Raw genomic sequence first — 15,662 nt, 5'->3', positions numbered from 1 at the left:
CAGTTCAGTTGCTCAGTCATGTCTGACTCTTTGAGACCCCATGGACTGCAGCATGCCAGGCTTCCCTGTCCATCACCATCTCCCGGAGCTTGCTCAAACTCATGTCTATAGAGTCGGTGATGCCTTCCAACCATCTTATCTTCTGTCATCCCCTTTTCCTCTTGCCTTCAATCTTTCCCAGCATCAGGGTCTTTTCCAGTGAGTCAGTTCTTCACATCAGGTAGTCAAAAGTATTGGAGCTTCAGCTTCAGCATCAGTCCTTCCAGTGAATAGTCAGGACTGATTTCCTTTGGGATTGACTGGTTTGATCTCCTTGCAGTCCAAGGGACTCTCAAGAGTCTTCTCCAGCACCACAGTTCAAAAGCATCAATTCTTCAGTGCTTGACACACTGGAATAATCACAGCCTGAGAAGATTTTGGAGGACAGCCAGCCAGGGGTTGGGGTGGCTGAAGAGCGGCTCATAGACAGAGCGGAGCTGGATGTAGAAGCACTGCTAGTTTTTTACTTTTTTGCCTGAGAAGGAGTCCAGAAGTTCAGAGGGGAGTCCAGAAGTTCAGTTTCTCTCCCTCTCTACATCACAGGTCATGTGGTCAGTAGTAAAACCTGCCCTGGTTCCCTGTTGGAGGTTAGTCTTGGGACTATGACCTGGTAAGATTAGGGTCTGTGCTGGAACCTGGCCCCGGGGAGTTGGGTGCAAGTCAGGAGGTGGAGGTAAGTCTTCAGGCCCTAAAGTAGTAGTAATCGCTAAGTTGTTGTCATCATGTAGAGCCAAAAACCCTTGGAGGTGAGGTTCTCACCGTCTGGGGTCATCTTCAGGACAGGGTCGTCAAGTCACCCTGACTGGGAGGATTTTAAAATCCCTGATGGGTTAACTTCTGAGCAGTGAAGGTTAGGGGTGTGGTGTGCCACTAACCCAGGCAGGAAGATGCCACTCTCAAAGCCTGAAAGTGGGCAGTGGTTCAATCTCATGGGTCAAAAGGCAAGCGGCCGCAGAGGAAGGTGGGAGCCAGTGAGTCTGGGTCCAAAGGTTCAGGCTCACGGGGTTAGGGCTGAGGTGATCAGTGACACAGCGCCCTCTGGAGGTGAAGCTCCATGCTCTGCTCTAGTTGCTGCCATGGGTGGAGCAAAGGTCCTTCACTCTGTGAAGGGGACAGATGAGCCCTGGGTGACTCTGTCTGGGGTCTAAGCTATGACAAATCTTAGCGATCAGATGTTGCTGGTTCCATGGACAAGAAGCCCAAGGGATGCTGGGTCGGGATCTGCCCAAGACCCCTCCTCACTGACCTGAAATACTCCTCCCTCCACCACCTCCTCTTTCCCCCTCTCCCCTGCCCCCTCCCACAAGAACTGCCAAAGTGACTGATTTTCATAACAGCGAAGATCTACCCATTCAAGGTGACTGATCTTCTTCTAGAAAAAGGGGGCTGACTCACCCTTCCTTTATATCACTAACTTATTTCAAGTTAGTGATGAAGAGTAGCAAACTAGGAGAATCTGTTATGGTGAAACAACTTACCGGTAGAGCATCTGGCTTCCTACAATGTGTGGCTTCTTGTCAACAACTCTGCTATCACCATGTTCTCCCATCTTTCATAACATTTCCAATAGGTATATACTCTTCTCTCATACGTACACCACGATGTATGCCCTGTTGTTTTTATTTAGACTGTTTCCAGATTTGCAATACGTGAACCGTGAACTTCCAGATGTTCAAGCTGGTTTTAGAAAAGGCAGAGGAACCAGAGATCAAATTGTCAACATCCGATGGATCATCAAAAAAGCAAGAGAGTTCCAGAAAAACATCTATTTCCGCTTTATTGACTATGCCAAAGCCTTTGACTGTGTGGATCACAATAAACTGTGGAAAATTCTGAAAGAGATGGGAATACCGGACCACCTGACCTGCCTCTTGAGAAACCTATATGCAGGTCAGGAAGCAACAGTTAGAACTGGACATGGAACAACAGACTGGTTCCAAATAGGAAAAGGAGTACGTCAAGGCTGTATATTGTCACCCTGCTTATTTAACTTATATGCAGAGTACATCATGAGAAATGCTGGGCTGGAAGAAGCACAAGCTGGAATCAAGATTGCTGGCAGAAATATCAATAACCTCAGATATGCAGATGACACCACCCTTATGGCAGAAAGTGAAGAGGAACTAAAAAGCCTCTTGATGAAAGTAAAAGAGGAGAGTGAAAAAGTTGGCTTAAAGCTCAACATTCAGAAAACTAAGATCATGGCATCTGGTCCTATCACTTCATGGGAAATAGATGGGGAAGCAGTGGAAACAGTGTCAGACTTTATTCTTTGGGGCTCCAAAATCACTGTAGATGGTGACTGCAGCCATGAAATTAAAAAACGCTTACTCCTTGGAAGGAAAGTTATGACCAACCTAGACAGCATATTAAAAAGCAGAGACATTACTTTGCCAACAAAAGTCCGTCTGGTCAAGGCTATGGTTTTTCCAGTGGTCATGTATGGATATGAGAGTTGGACTGTGAAGAAAGCTGAGCACCGAAAAATTGATGCTTTTGAACTGTGGTGTTGGAGAAGACTCTTGAGAGTCCCTTGGACTGCAAGGAGATCCAACCAGTCCATCCTAAAGGAGATCAGTCCTGGGTGTTCATTGGAAGGACTGATGCTGAAGCTGAAACTCCTAATACTTTGGCTACCTCATGCGAAAAGATGACTCATTGGAAAAGACCCTGATGCTGGGAGGGATTGGGGGCAGGAGGAGAAGGTGACGACAGAGGATGAGATGGCTGGATGGCATCACCGACTCGATGGACATGAGTATGAGTAAACTCCGGGAGTTGGTGATGGACAGGGAGGCCTGGTGTGCTGCGATTCATGGGGTTGCAAAGAGTCGGACACGACTGAGTGACTGAACTGAACTGAACTGAACTGAAACAGAGATACTTTAAATCTCCGTGCACATGAGTCTTTGTAATAAGTATGAGATTTTTGGTGGGGATGCAGTGACAGATTTTATTTTCTTGGGCTCCAAAATCATTGCAGATGGTGACTACGGCCATGAAATTAAAAGATGCTTGCTCCTTGGAAAGAAAGCTATGACAAACCTAGACAGCATATTGAAAAGCAAAGACATCACTTTATTGACTAAGGTCCATAGAGTCAAAGCTATGGTTTTTCCAGGAGTCATATATGGATATGAGAGTTGGATCATAAAGAAGGCTGAATGCCAAAGAACTGATGTCTTTGGATTGTGGTTCTGGAGAAGACTCGAGAGTCTCCTGGACTGCAAGGAGATCAAACCAGTCAATCCTAAAGGAAATCAGTCCTGAAAATTCATTGGAAGGACTGATGCTTAAGTTGAAGCTCCCATACTTTGGCCACCTGATATGAAGAGTTGACTCACTGGAAAAGACCCTGATGTTGGGAAAGACTGAAGACAAAAGGAGAAGAGGGCAGCAGAGGATGAGATGGCTAGAAAGCATCACCGATTCAATGGACGTGAATCTGAGCAAACTCCGGGAGATAGTAAAGGACAGGGAATCCTGGTGTGCTACAGTCCATGGGGTTGCAAAGAGCTGAACATGACTTAGCAACTGAACAACAAGGATAGATAGTACTCTGGTATGTGAAACACAAGAGAGGTGGCAGGAGGAAAGGTGGAAAAAAGTATAAGGTAATTTTGGAGGATTCCTGAGTAACAAGAAATCCCTGAATTTGGAGGGATATTAAATATGTTTAGCTGGCACAGGAGAGACACTGACCAATCAGAATCAAGGCCAGCAGTGGGAACATAGCAGGATTCCCTCTGGGGCCAAGCATTAGCCTTTTGAATAATGGATTATAGAAAGTGGGGGTCCTGGGAGAAAGCCTGGGGTACCTGAGGCAACAGAGGGTGGTAGATGGCTGAGGAAAGTGGCTACTGAAGAACTGATAAGGAAGTATTTGGATATTTTAGTAACTTGGTTTAGCCATAACAGTGTTTGTTGCTGAATATCAACTCAGATATTCATGGCAGTACTTCATGTAGCTGTAGAATACCTCATGCCCTTTCAAAGCTTTTCTCAGCTCATGTATCATGTATGCTGGTGGTGACGGTGGAAGATAAATGTTTCTCAGCTTCCTTGTATTGTGTGTGGGGAAAGTAAGACACAGAGATGGATTTATAACTTCCTCTACAGCCTCAGGGAAGTTGTTCCTCACACTGGGAATATGCCATGAGCCTAGTGATGCTGACTGCTCTGAATAGAGACATATCCTGAAGACTTAATTTCACCAACAGACTTCTAGACACCGTTTTCAGAGTGACTGATAATATTTCTATGGCACATGAGGGAAAGCACTATAAGGAAACTCTGTGACACTCCAGCCAGGGGCTTAGAGAACTCAATGTCTTTCACAGGAAAATAAGAAGCCTGAAATGTTATAGAAATGTCCTGACTCAGAAAGTCCTCATTTTCCAAACCCACATATGTCAACATAGTCAGATCCAGAGGGACTCCAAATGAGCTGAAACATCTTTTTTTTTTCCCCCAAATGGTCAGTCTCATACCCAACAAGAAGCCTTCACTTTCACATCTGTGGTGTTTCCTTCTCACTGAGCGGGTAGCAGGAAAGGTGTCCATTTAAACACTCTGTGGCGCTCCTAAAGGGGCCGAGCTCTGAGATCTCTTGGTCCCAAGGGTCATGAGTCCCCTTTATGGTACAGTCCTTAACCCACCTTTGCCACATGGAGGGGAGGTGCTCAGGGGCATAATCAGTCCATTGACAATGACGTGCAATGAAAGAGCATAATATATTCTTAGTATTCGGTATAGACTTTTATATTCAGTTCAGGGTAACACTTACAGTTGGACCATGGCATCTAGTGACCTTATCCTCACGGACCCACACCTTGAGGATCATTTCCACTTATATGAATGATGCCCTCATTCCCTGGTGGATCAAGTGACATGTGGAGTCAGTGCCCTTGTGAAAGTTAAAACTGGTACCTTCTTATGAATAGCCCATTGAAATGAGCTCAGAAATGTGTCCTTTTAAGGCCTTCATCCCAGAGCACTTTACTGATTAATGTTTATTGAGACGTTTATGAAGCATCAATTTGGAGCCAGAGACTATCTCAGGTATGAACAAGGTAGAAACTTCTCCAGAAGACCTTATAGCACTGAATGAGATAAGACTAGTAAATGAACATTTTAGCTAAAAGTGAGTTTCTCAGAAGTTAAACATGGAGCTACTCCATGATCCCCAAATTCTACACCGAGGTATCCACCCAACAGAAATGAAAACATCCCCACACAAAAACGTGCACAAGAATGTTCACAGCAGCATTACTTATAACAGCCAAAAGGGAGAAATAACTCACATGTCCATCAACTGATGAGTGGATAAATAAAATGTGGTATATCTACACAACAGGATTAAGGATTCAGCAGTAGGAAGGAATGAAGTACTAACGCATGTTACAACCTAAATGAGCCTTGAACACAGTATTTAAAGTGAAAGAAGTCAGTCAGAAAAGGCCATGTAGGGTATGATTCCTTTTAGATGAAATATCCAGAATAGGCAAATCCAGAGTCAGAAAGTAGATTAGTGGTTGACCTAGAGGGGATGGAGAAAATAAATGGGGATTGACTGCTAATGGGTATAGAATTTCTTTTAGAGGGTGATGAAAGTATTCTAAAATTGACTTAGAATATACTAAACCTTTACTCATAAAATTATGATTTTAGTTTAGTATATTCACAAAATTAGGATTTTGGGGGAAATGGGAGGAACACTGGATTCAGCATCAGAAGACCTGGTTTGGATCCACAAATCACTGGACTTGATTTGTCCAATGAGACATTCTTCAAACTTTTTCTGTTTTCTCCATCTTACCAAATGATCTTAGCGTCCTTTCACCCAGTTAGTCAAACTAAAAACTCACAAGCCACCTGAAAAGCACACCTCCCAATCTGTCACTTCCTGAGCTAATCAGTTGTCCAGTCTTACTGATTCTATTCCTTTGATCTCTTAAAATATCTGTCCTCTCCATTGCTGAGCCTTCTGCCACTTGCTGACATCATCTCTCACCTGGACTACTGCAACAGCCTTCTCTAAGTATCTCCACTTTAATCCCTCTCACCCTCCATATCATGGGTGTGATCTTCCTTAAACAAAATCCTCGTGTCCCTTCCCTGCTCAAAACCATTCAATGGTCCACTATTGAGTCATGAGAACAAACACATATATAATCTGTGTGTGCCAGGCACTGTCCTAAGAACTGTGGATGCGTTATTGCCAACTCTCACATCAATCTATGTGCCAGAGCAGGGAATCAGGCAGAGAGAGGTAAAATCACCTGCCCAAGGCCATGCTGGGAATGAACTGGGGGACTGACCCTGAGACATGTGCTTACAGATGTCATGCTAGTCTCCCAAGGATGGAGGCCAGACCTCTTCCACCATGACCTAGGCCCTGGCTGTCCCTAGCTGTTCATGTGCTCTCCTGCTCTCCTAGTACTCGCTGACTGAAGTTTCTCAAAAGGGCTTTACTTCTCTGGGCCCTTTGTCAGTACCTTCCATCTAAGTGGGCTCTGCAAGTCTTTCAAGCCTCATCTTAGTCATCATTGCCTTTCTAGTCTTCCTGACTCTCTCTACCCACCCCCACCCCATGATCCTTAAACATGAGGTCCTGAAGCTGTTTTAATATTGGGTAACATATGTACATATGTACATGTCTTTTTCTGTGCCAGGTCTTCACTGAGGCGTGCAGGGGTTTCTTTAGTTGCAGTGTATGGGTTCAGTAGTTGCAGCATGTAGGCTTAGTTGCCCCACTACATGTGAGATCTTGGTTCCTCCATCAGGTACTGAACCAGCATCCCCTACACTGAAAGGCAGATTCTCAACCACTGGACCACCAGGGAAGTTCTTATACATAAGTTTTTTCTAACAGTTTTCTTGAGATATTACTCACATACCATGCAATTCATCCATGTAAAGTGTACAACTCAATGGTTTTTTGCATATTCATAAAATTATAGTTGCACTAAGAACCATGCTTTTGCCTTGAGGTGGGTTGCCTGTTATACTCCTGAGGTATGATGTCACGAGGTCACCTCCGCAGCACAGCCAGGCGCGGTGAGCAGCCCTGGAGGCAGGGGAACTGAAGGCAGAAAATGAAAGAGCATGGCAAGCATAGATGCCAGCGGTTCTAGAGCGAGAGAACGCTCTGGAGCAACTGAGAGGTAACACTTGGAGGCCAGCTGTGACTAAACCATTCCGTAGAGCACAGTAGCATAGCTGACAAGTCTCAGGCCACCAGCCTAGGTATGCAGGAAATGTAATCTTCCAGAACTGAGCTTACATCCCACTCCAAGCCTCCATTCTCCATCTGTGAATTCTAGACCTCCTGCCCTTTTCTCCCAGGATGGTCTAGAGAGGACTTCCTAGGGCTTGAGATTTCTCCCTAAGCCCTTTTGCATGGCCAGTGAACGCACAGCATCTGATCTTGGGTGGAAGGTACTTAGGACACGTAGGGCAGATTTACTAAAAGCTGGTGAGTGTGTGACTAGCACAGGTGCCTGGCTTAGAGTAGGTATTTGGTAAACATTCGTGCTTGACATGAATGGAGCTAAAAAAGCAGCAAGAAGAACTAGGGTATCAAGGATGTCAATCGTATTTCACACACCCATTTTCTCACCTACGAGGCCCATCAACATCGCTGTCTTGTGGCCCTTCCCTCCTTGAAGTGACAACCATTTAACCTGACAGATAAATCCTTGCAGATATGTTTTCATGGGCATTGCCCCTCTTGGAGTGACTGTGCAGAGCCCACCTGTGCCTGGTTAAGCAGGCCAGCCAGTGTCGAAGGGGAGCCCTCTGTGTGCTCCCAGACACCAAGAAAACAATTCATTTGTTTTGTTTGCTCTGCCTTGGCTATTTTTTGTTGTTGTTGTTGTTGCTATTAACGTTCTTTTCCTGCCAATGGTTCAAGTGGGATGTTACTACATATGTCTAACGAAATGGGAGCTTTGTGTGGGTGGGTCTAGTGATGGTCACCATTAGGACAATTCTAACCAGTACCCAAAGGTGACTCTTTGGACAGTTCAGAATAAATGACAGTGTTAAGAATAGTGCTCCTCAGGGACTGGAGGCTGACGGCCTCAGAGGGCTTGGATTCCATCAGCATTCCCAACTCTGGGAATGTACTTTCTCCCCTACACAGGGTGTGCCTTTGAGAAGTCCACCCACACTGTGCTCCCCCACTCCTCTGCGGAAGGCTGACTGCTTCTTTTCCTTGAAGTCTTGAAAGGGGTCTGTGCTTCTCTTAAAAGTCAGCATCAGCTGGGGACATGTTAAGCTGGGGGCCATCAGGACAGCCCACATGTCCATGTGAGCATCACCCTGAGGCGGGTCTTCCAGCCTTTACAGTCCCTCCTAGCCTGACAGCTGAATCAAATCCCCCCACTGAGCCTCCCTCCCTCCCTCCTGGATACTTCAGCCTCCAGGACTAGAGTCCCCACCTCCTCTGAAGCAGATGCCAGGGGCCTTTGAAACTTGCCCTTGGTCTTTGGAATCCTGACTCGGAGGCTGGGCGTTCCAGCAGCAACTGCTAGGGTGTAGACCTTGGAAAGGCCACTTCAGAACTGTCCTGGCTCAGGCCCCAATGACAAACTCTGCTTCTGTGAGATTTGCAAGGTGCCAAAAACATCTCCAGTGCTCTGGTAGGAGCAGCCAATGGAAGCCATGGCTGGGACCCCTCCCACACCCCCTCAGTGGCATCCCTGCCTCCTGCCTCTCTCTCTCCCTCCCTCCTGGCCTGCCTGACACAGAAGTGAGGACCTGGCAACCTCAGGGTCTGCAGAATCCTCTCTTTGGTCCCCAGACAGAGCCTCAGCCTTTCCAAAGATGGCCTGGAGACAGCTGTTTCTGATCTGTCTTGCAGCCATTGCACTTCTGTCCAGTGAGTATGGGGAGGTTACCGGATGGACCTGGTGTCAGGTGAGGCGACTTGGGTGGCCCAGGTGAAGAGGGTGCCTGTTGTTAAGAAGGCTGTACTTGTGTGTACATGTGTAACATAATGCAGCACAGGGAAAAAACTTGTCTGACAGTTTCCTGGGGAGACTGACGGCGGCTGGTACTTGTATTCAGGGCTCCAGGGCAAGTCACAGGGCCTGGGAAGGACCGCCCTGGCCTGTCTGGGGGTGAGGACTTCCCTTGGGGTGCTGCAGCCCTCACGCAGTGCTCTCGTCCCACAGCGCTGCGGGAGGGGGCCGCCGTGTCAGTGGGTGTGAGGCAGGTGGCAGGACAAGAGGCACAAGAAGGTGAGTACCAGGGCCGCCTGAGGGTGCGGGGTGGGTGGGTTGGCTCCTGAGGTAGCCTTGGTGAGCCCGTGTGACCGGCCTCTCTCCTCGGGTTTCAGACGTGGAAGAGATTTTCATGCAGGAATCAGATGCCTTGAATTTCCTCAAGAAGCGCAGCAAGCGGTCCCTTAGACCCCAAGACGAGGTCAATGGTAAGATTCTGTGGCCTGCCTTCTGCTCTTGCTCCTTCCTGCTCCTCCTCTCTCCCACAGTCAGCTGGGCTGTGGGGATGGCCAGGGACCGAGGACTCAACTCAGGTCCTCGGGTGTCAAAGTAACTGTAGCTCTGAATCAGAAGTTACACCATGTTTCTTTGACTGTAGGTCAGTCTTTATTGGCTATGCTATCAGGGTAAGGAACAAAGAGGGACAGGGCCACATGAATGCACTGAAGCTGATGAACTGCATCTCAATTTCTGAAAGTCACAAATGTTAAGAGGGAGAACTTCCCTGGTGGTTCAGTGGTTAAGACTTTGCACTTTTACTGAGAGGACACGGGTCAATCCGCAGTTGGGGAACTAAGATCCCACATGCACGTGGAGCAGCCAAAAAACAAAAAAAAGTTATGGGGGAAATCTATGTTCTGGGGAGTGAGGACACAGCAGCTCAGCGTGTGTTTTCTGGATAATCTGCGGTATACCTTTACAGGCAAGAAAGCAGCACTGCAGGCAGGAAGAGGCACGTGGGACAGGGAACTGGAAATGTGGGTTTGGTGACAGCTTTGCTGCTATGTGGCCTTGACCACTTCCTCTCCCTGGGCCCAAGTTTCCTTATTTATAAGCCCCTTATTTAAAGAGCGGTGTTCAGCCAGCAGTGTTTTTAAGTCTTCACTTCCAATGCAGTTGGGAGACTTTTGAGCTTGGAAGGATGTTTCCTCAGCCTAAAGTTGGCCTTGGTGTCCCCTGCCTGGCAACGACCCTCATTTCCAACGACCCTTGAAAGCATTTGAGTTTTCTGTCCTTGAACTAGATTCTTCCAAGGACTCAGCTCTGACAGTCGTTGAGTCCAAGGCTTGATTCATCACTTCTGTGTGTCTGAATAAACTCTTTGTGCCTCTCAGCACACTCAGCAAGGTAACTCACTCAGTGAAAATAACAGGACTGTTTTCAAACGATAGGCAAGAAGTGAGATGAAAATGCTTGGAGATAAAATTAGCTTTTATTTATTTATTTATTTTTTAATTGGAGAAGTACAATCCACACTGGGAGTATCTCCAGGCCTCACACAATTTGGGATTTAAAGGTTAGCAAATGTCAAGAAACCCTGAAAAGACTGTGATGGAGCTTGGGCAGTTCTTGATGGAAATGAGAGAAGCAACCTTCTGGCAGGCTCCCAGTGGGGAATGGGCGTGAATTTAGGAGGCGAATAGTTTCCATCCTTTAAGAGGATTCAGAACGAGGTGCATGATTAAGCCAGAGATCTGTCACCAGGGTTGGAAGCTCAGGGTGTCCAGGACAACCTGGTGAACACCTCGGATGCACCTGAGTTCATCTGCTGTCACCCCGTCAGCTCTGGCACTGGGCAGGAGAACAATGCCCACTTATGTCTCAGGTTCAGTAAAGGAAGGCGACACTGATAAACAAACTTGGAAGCAAAAAACAGGCATCTCCTATCTCTAAGTTTCTGGGTAAAGATGCAGGTTACTTTACGGTGAAAGGAACTAATCGGAGGAAAGGCACGTTCCTGAGGAGGGATGGTATCCTAGGTACACGGTGCTTGGTATAAAAACAGCATCCAGCATCTTGTCTTATTCACTGCCGAGTCAGAGATCCAATTTGTGGCTCTCTTAGTTTCAAGATACTTCTTTTGATGAGGCTTTCACTGGAAAGCTCCATAGGCAGGAAGGCCACGAATGGGGCAGGAGAGCTAGTCCCTCAGAGTGCCTCATACAAGTATGGTGTGATTTTCTCATGTCACAGTTGGGAGACTGAGGTGCTGTTGAAAGAATTTCCTCCAGACAATCACAGTTCTCACACCGAAGAGGTCAATGTAAAGATGACAACACCATCCACCTTCAGGCCCTGTGGTGATTTCCATCATAGCAGCCACAATGTTGGGTGCAATTTATTTTCCTATCTTTTTTCTTAAGCAGACTACAGACTTCTTAGGCAGAGGGACAGGATCTTTCTTACTTGCTTTTTTAATCCTAGTGCTTAGCATATATTCTGGCCATGACAGGTGCTCAAAGTTGCAGAATGGATATGCAAGTGTCAGTGTCAAGTTGGATTATTCCCTCATGGAATCCATTTCTATCATCTGAGAGAATTCCTTGTTTCTGGGAGGGCCAGCAAGCTTGGCTACACCACTCATTTTATGACTAGAGCTAAATGGCTTCACCTTTTGGGGTCTCGGTCCTCTAAAGTCACAAAATGAGGTGGTTGGCTGGGATGCTCTCCTGGGTCCCTCAGGTTTTAAAGTCCATGTGGGGGGTGAACCACTGCAGTGAGGCCCCACACTTACCCCTCACAAACAGCCTCATCGGCACCTGAGTTTCTTATGCAGAATGACTGGTGCCCCCCCTCAATGCATGTGGCTGCCCCTATTCTTGGGGGCAACTCTTGCCTTCCCCTCCCCCAGTGGAGAACAGGCAGAAGCTGCGGGCAGACGAGCTGTGGAGAGAGTATCATGAAGAGCAAAGGAACGAGTTTGAGAACTTCGTGGAGGAGCAAAACGACGGTAAGAGCTCATCAGCCCGTGACTTTTGGGAACTGGAAGCTTGTGGGAAAACCATGTGATCTGCCTATACTTTTCCTTAAATTTTATTTATTTATGTCCCAAGTTTTAATTAGAGGAGGGAGATAAGAGCAGCTCTACTTTCAATTCATATCTATGGGAGTCTCAAAAAAAAAAAAAAAAAATAAATAAATAAAAAGGGGAGAAAGTCACAAAAGTAGCTACAGAACCTGAGAAGGCATGGAAGAGGCCAGAACACGGAGCGTACCCACTGGTTGGGGACTGTGGGGCTGGGGAGTTTTTGGTTGATGGTGTTTTCTCCTCCTACTTGGGAGTGCTCTGTCTCAGTACCTACACTTGTGCCATCGTTCCCAGGGTTGGGTTGGGGGGATTTCAAACTCACTTTCAAGTGGCTTGGACTTACATCAACGTCATGGCTCTAGAACTGCCCATCCTGGAAAACCTAGGACTTCACTTCCCTAGTCACTATTATCAGCGTTTTGTGACTGGTGGAAGCAAACCCGACAAATGAACTCAGTTCTGTACCCTCTCCACTCCAACTTGAACATCTACAGCCCCCGGGATGGCTCCCCTCACTCATAGCATTGGGCCCCTGCAAGTTCCTGTGTGGTTTGCAAACCCATCCAGTCGCTGTGAGTGTCTTGTTTGGAAAGCCTTGGCCTTTGCCTGTGTGTCTCTCACCAGGCAGTCTGCACACCTCATCCCCACCCTCTGCTCCTGGGAGATGGCTCCAGCCTCCCCTTGGGAATGCTGGTTTCAGCAGGGCTTCTGGGTGTGGGCATGGGTGGATGGACACTCTACCTTCGAACCACAGCCTTCCACACTGAGGGGATTCGACTTCGTATTCATTGACTCTCACGTGTCACTCATGGCCAAAAATCCACAGAACAGGTACAGGGTTCAGACCAGGCAGGCCAACGTGTGTGTTTATTACTTTTTTGGTCTTTCTTGAAACTTCAAGATTGAAATGCTTCTGAGTAAGTTCTTGGATGCAGGTGAGTGTAGGCATTAAGACCCCAGTTAAGGTGACCTTTGTTAGAGAAAGTGTGATTTCATTTCTGAAGTCACCAACCTCCTCACTTGCTCGCTCTGGTGCATTTGAGAGGTGAGGTGCCCTGAGGGCATCTCTTAGTGGAAAGGACACCATCACCAGGTCCCAGAGGGCTGCAGGCCACACCCACTGTCTTGCAGGTGACACCTGCCTGAGCTCTGCAGACAGGTGTTGGGCAGGATCCTGGCAAACCGATTGTCCCAGAAAAAGCTAAGACTGTTGTAACTCGGAGACAAATATTTCTGTTACAGATTTGTTTAACTAGGTAGACAGCTTGGGGCAAGGCATTTAAAAAATGAGAATGTGGTCTCTAAAATTCTTTCAGTGTTTTTTTTTTTAAACTCATAGTATCAATAACAGCATTTTATTTTGTGCATTTTTAAATGTTTCAGGTCGAAATCCCTGGCCCCTGGATGGAAAATGTTCAGTTTTCCTTCCACAATGAATCAGGATGAGGGGTGAGGCATCTGAGGGATGCTAGGTCCTCCAGCAAAGCTAGAGGAGACTGAAGCTTAGGCCTCGGGTGCTGCCCACAGATGAAAAGGCTGCAGGACACAGGCCTTCAGGGGATGAGGTAACAGCAGTTGTTGTCATCGGTTGAGCACTTGTCCTGCCAGACTCTGTACTGAACTACATAATCTTATAGCCAGTTCTCCGGTCTTACAATTTCCAATTTATAGTTTCAAAAACCCAGTCTTTGAAAGAATATGTGAATGTCCAAGGTGACATAGGTAGTAAGGAATTTAAACACAGGCGTGTTTGACAGCAAAGCCCATGTTTTTGTAAACGAAGGATGATCAAATGCATCATAGAGCTTGCTATTATCTTCTATTAACTTTCTATCCTCCCAACATTCTCCCCAAATACTAAAAAAAAAAAAATGTGGTAAAATATACAGAATATTAAATTTGTCACCTTCACTTATTTTTAAGTGTACAATTCAGTGGCGTTTAGTACATTCACAACCACCACCATTATTTATTTCCAAAACACTTTCATCACCTCAAACTTTGCACCCATCATGCATTAATTCCCCTATCCCCACAGCCTCTGGAAACCTCTAATATATTCTCTGTCCATACAAATTTGCCTATACTACATACTTCACAGAAGACAAATCACACAATATCTTTCTTTTTGTGTCTGGTGTGTTTCACCTAGCACTTTCCAAGGTTCATTCATGTTATAGCAGATATTAAAACCACATTCCTTTTCATGGCTGAATACACAGAGACATATTTAGACATTACAGTCTATCTTCCCACATTTCATCTTTTTCATCTATTCCCACATGGTAATTCTGTTTAATTTTTTGAGGATGCTTTTTAAACACTGATGGCCTTGGGATGTCTGCTCATGGTTCAGTGGTACCTAACAGTGGCTAACAAGGACAGGGAAGTCCATGCAGTTGCAAAGAGTTGGACACAACTTACCAACTGAACAACAACAGTGGCTAACAGGCCGTCCTGAACTGGCATCAGGAGCCTAGTTCCATAGCTTCACAAATGTGTTATTTGGGTTCTTACCAGTTGAGCCACAACGGAAGCCCTATTTAGAAACACATCTCATCAAGGACAGAAAATTGAGATTTCGTACTCATTAAAAACTCCCTTCTGTTCTTTCTAGCTTTTTACGATGAAACATTTCAAAGATATGGAAAAATATGTATTATAACAAACCCTCATATAACCTTCACCCAGACTTAGCAGTTATCAAGATTTCCCTGCACTTGATTGGTCCAGCCCTTTTCCCAATTAGTTGTAACAATGTAACTTTACTTTTAAAGCTAAGAAACAGAAAGAAAACCTCACTCACAATCCCATCACTTGAAATTGACAGCGACTTCCTTTCATGAGTTTTTCAACAGTATGCTTTTGCAATCTATTTTTCTGCCACTGTGATTTTGTATTCTGTCTTAGTTGCTGAGTCTCTGGACCAGTTTTTGCATGCGGCTATCCCGAATTTGCTGGCTGAGCAGGAACATGCAATGAACGGAATGTAGGATCCTGGTTTCTGCTCTCCTGGCAACTAGCACTAGGCCAGATCTGTAAAAGGGAGGCTTTAGATTCAGCATCCTTTTAGGCCCTTCCAGCTGAGACATTCTATCTGTCACCCATGTACACAGGCACAATGGTTCATGTCACGGGGGTAGAGTGGATACTTTGGGGGGACTTGATGGCTGTGCCCAGATCCGAGCCCTCCATCCTCACACGAGGACTTCATCTCTTGTCCCCAGAACAGGAAGAGAGAAGCCGGGAGGCCATTGAGCAGTGGCGCCAATGGCATTACGACGGCCTATACCCATCCTATCTCTACAACCGCCACCACATCTGACCTCAGTTTGAGGGACACAGAAGATGGGAGACTGAGACACCCGCCCACCCCTGGTATTCGGGCACCTCTCCCGCACACAAACAGGCCCCTTCACAGGGCCTCAGTCGCCTAGGGCCTTCTGTTCTCACGGAAGGAAATGTCCAGGCTTGCGCTTCTTGGCAGATGATTTTCTGAGGCGAGCAAAGGCCTGTGGGGTCTCCTGGTGTCACTAGAGGTTCCCTGTTGCTTCCCCATTGCTCCCACACTGAGACTCCTGGTCCAC

At 46.5% G+C, this 15,662-nt stretch overlaps 1 protein-coding gene across 1 annotated transcript; it reads left to right on the top strand.

Annotated features, from left to right (window-relative positions):
* Positions 1-684: 684 nt before the first annotated feature.
* Positions 685-15,619, top strand: UCMA (upper zone of growth plate and cartilage matrix associated). Its single transcript, XM_061125731.1, has 6 exons — positions 685-712; positions 8,846-8,923; positions 9,219-9,284; positions 9,383-9,475; positions 11,899-11,997; positions 15,303-15,619. Exons 2-6 carry the CDS (start codon positions 8,869-8,871, stop codon positions 15,398-15,400), a joined length of 411 nt encoding a protein of 136 aa, XP_060981714.1. The 5' UTR covers positions 685-712; positions 8,846-8,868; the 3' UTR covers positions 15,401-15,619.
* Positions 15,620-15,662: the final 43 nt, after the last annotated feature.

This window comes from Dama dama, chromosome 23 (genome assembly GCF_033118175.1).
Source record: "Dama dama isolate Ldn47 chromosome 23, ASM3311817v1, whole genome shotgun sequence".
Lineage (NCBI taxonomy): Eukaryota > Metazoa > Chordata > Mammalia > Artiodactyla > Cervidae > Dama > Dama dama.
The sequence above is the reverse complement of the archived record's forward strand: the minus strand, read 5'-3'. Positions and strand labels throughout refer to the sequence as shown.

Coding starts and splice junctions, on each gene's coding strand:
- UCMA (XM_061125731.1), top strand. CDS start 8,869: ATGGCCTGGAGACAGCTGTTTCTGATCTGTCTTGCAGCCATTGCACTT. Junction 9,285..9,382: donor AGGACAAGAGGCACAAGAAG/GTGAGTACCAGG, acceptor CTCGGGTTTCAG/ACGTGGAAGAGATTTTCATG. Junction 9,476..11,898: donor ACCCCAAGACGAGGTCAATG/GTAAGATTCTGT, acceptor CCCCTCCCCCAG/TGGAGAACAGGCAGAAGCTG.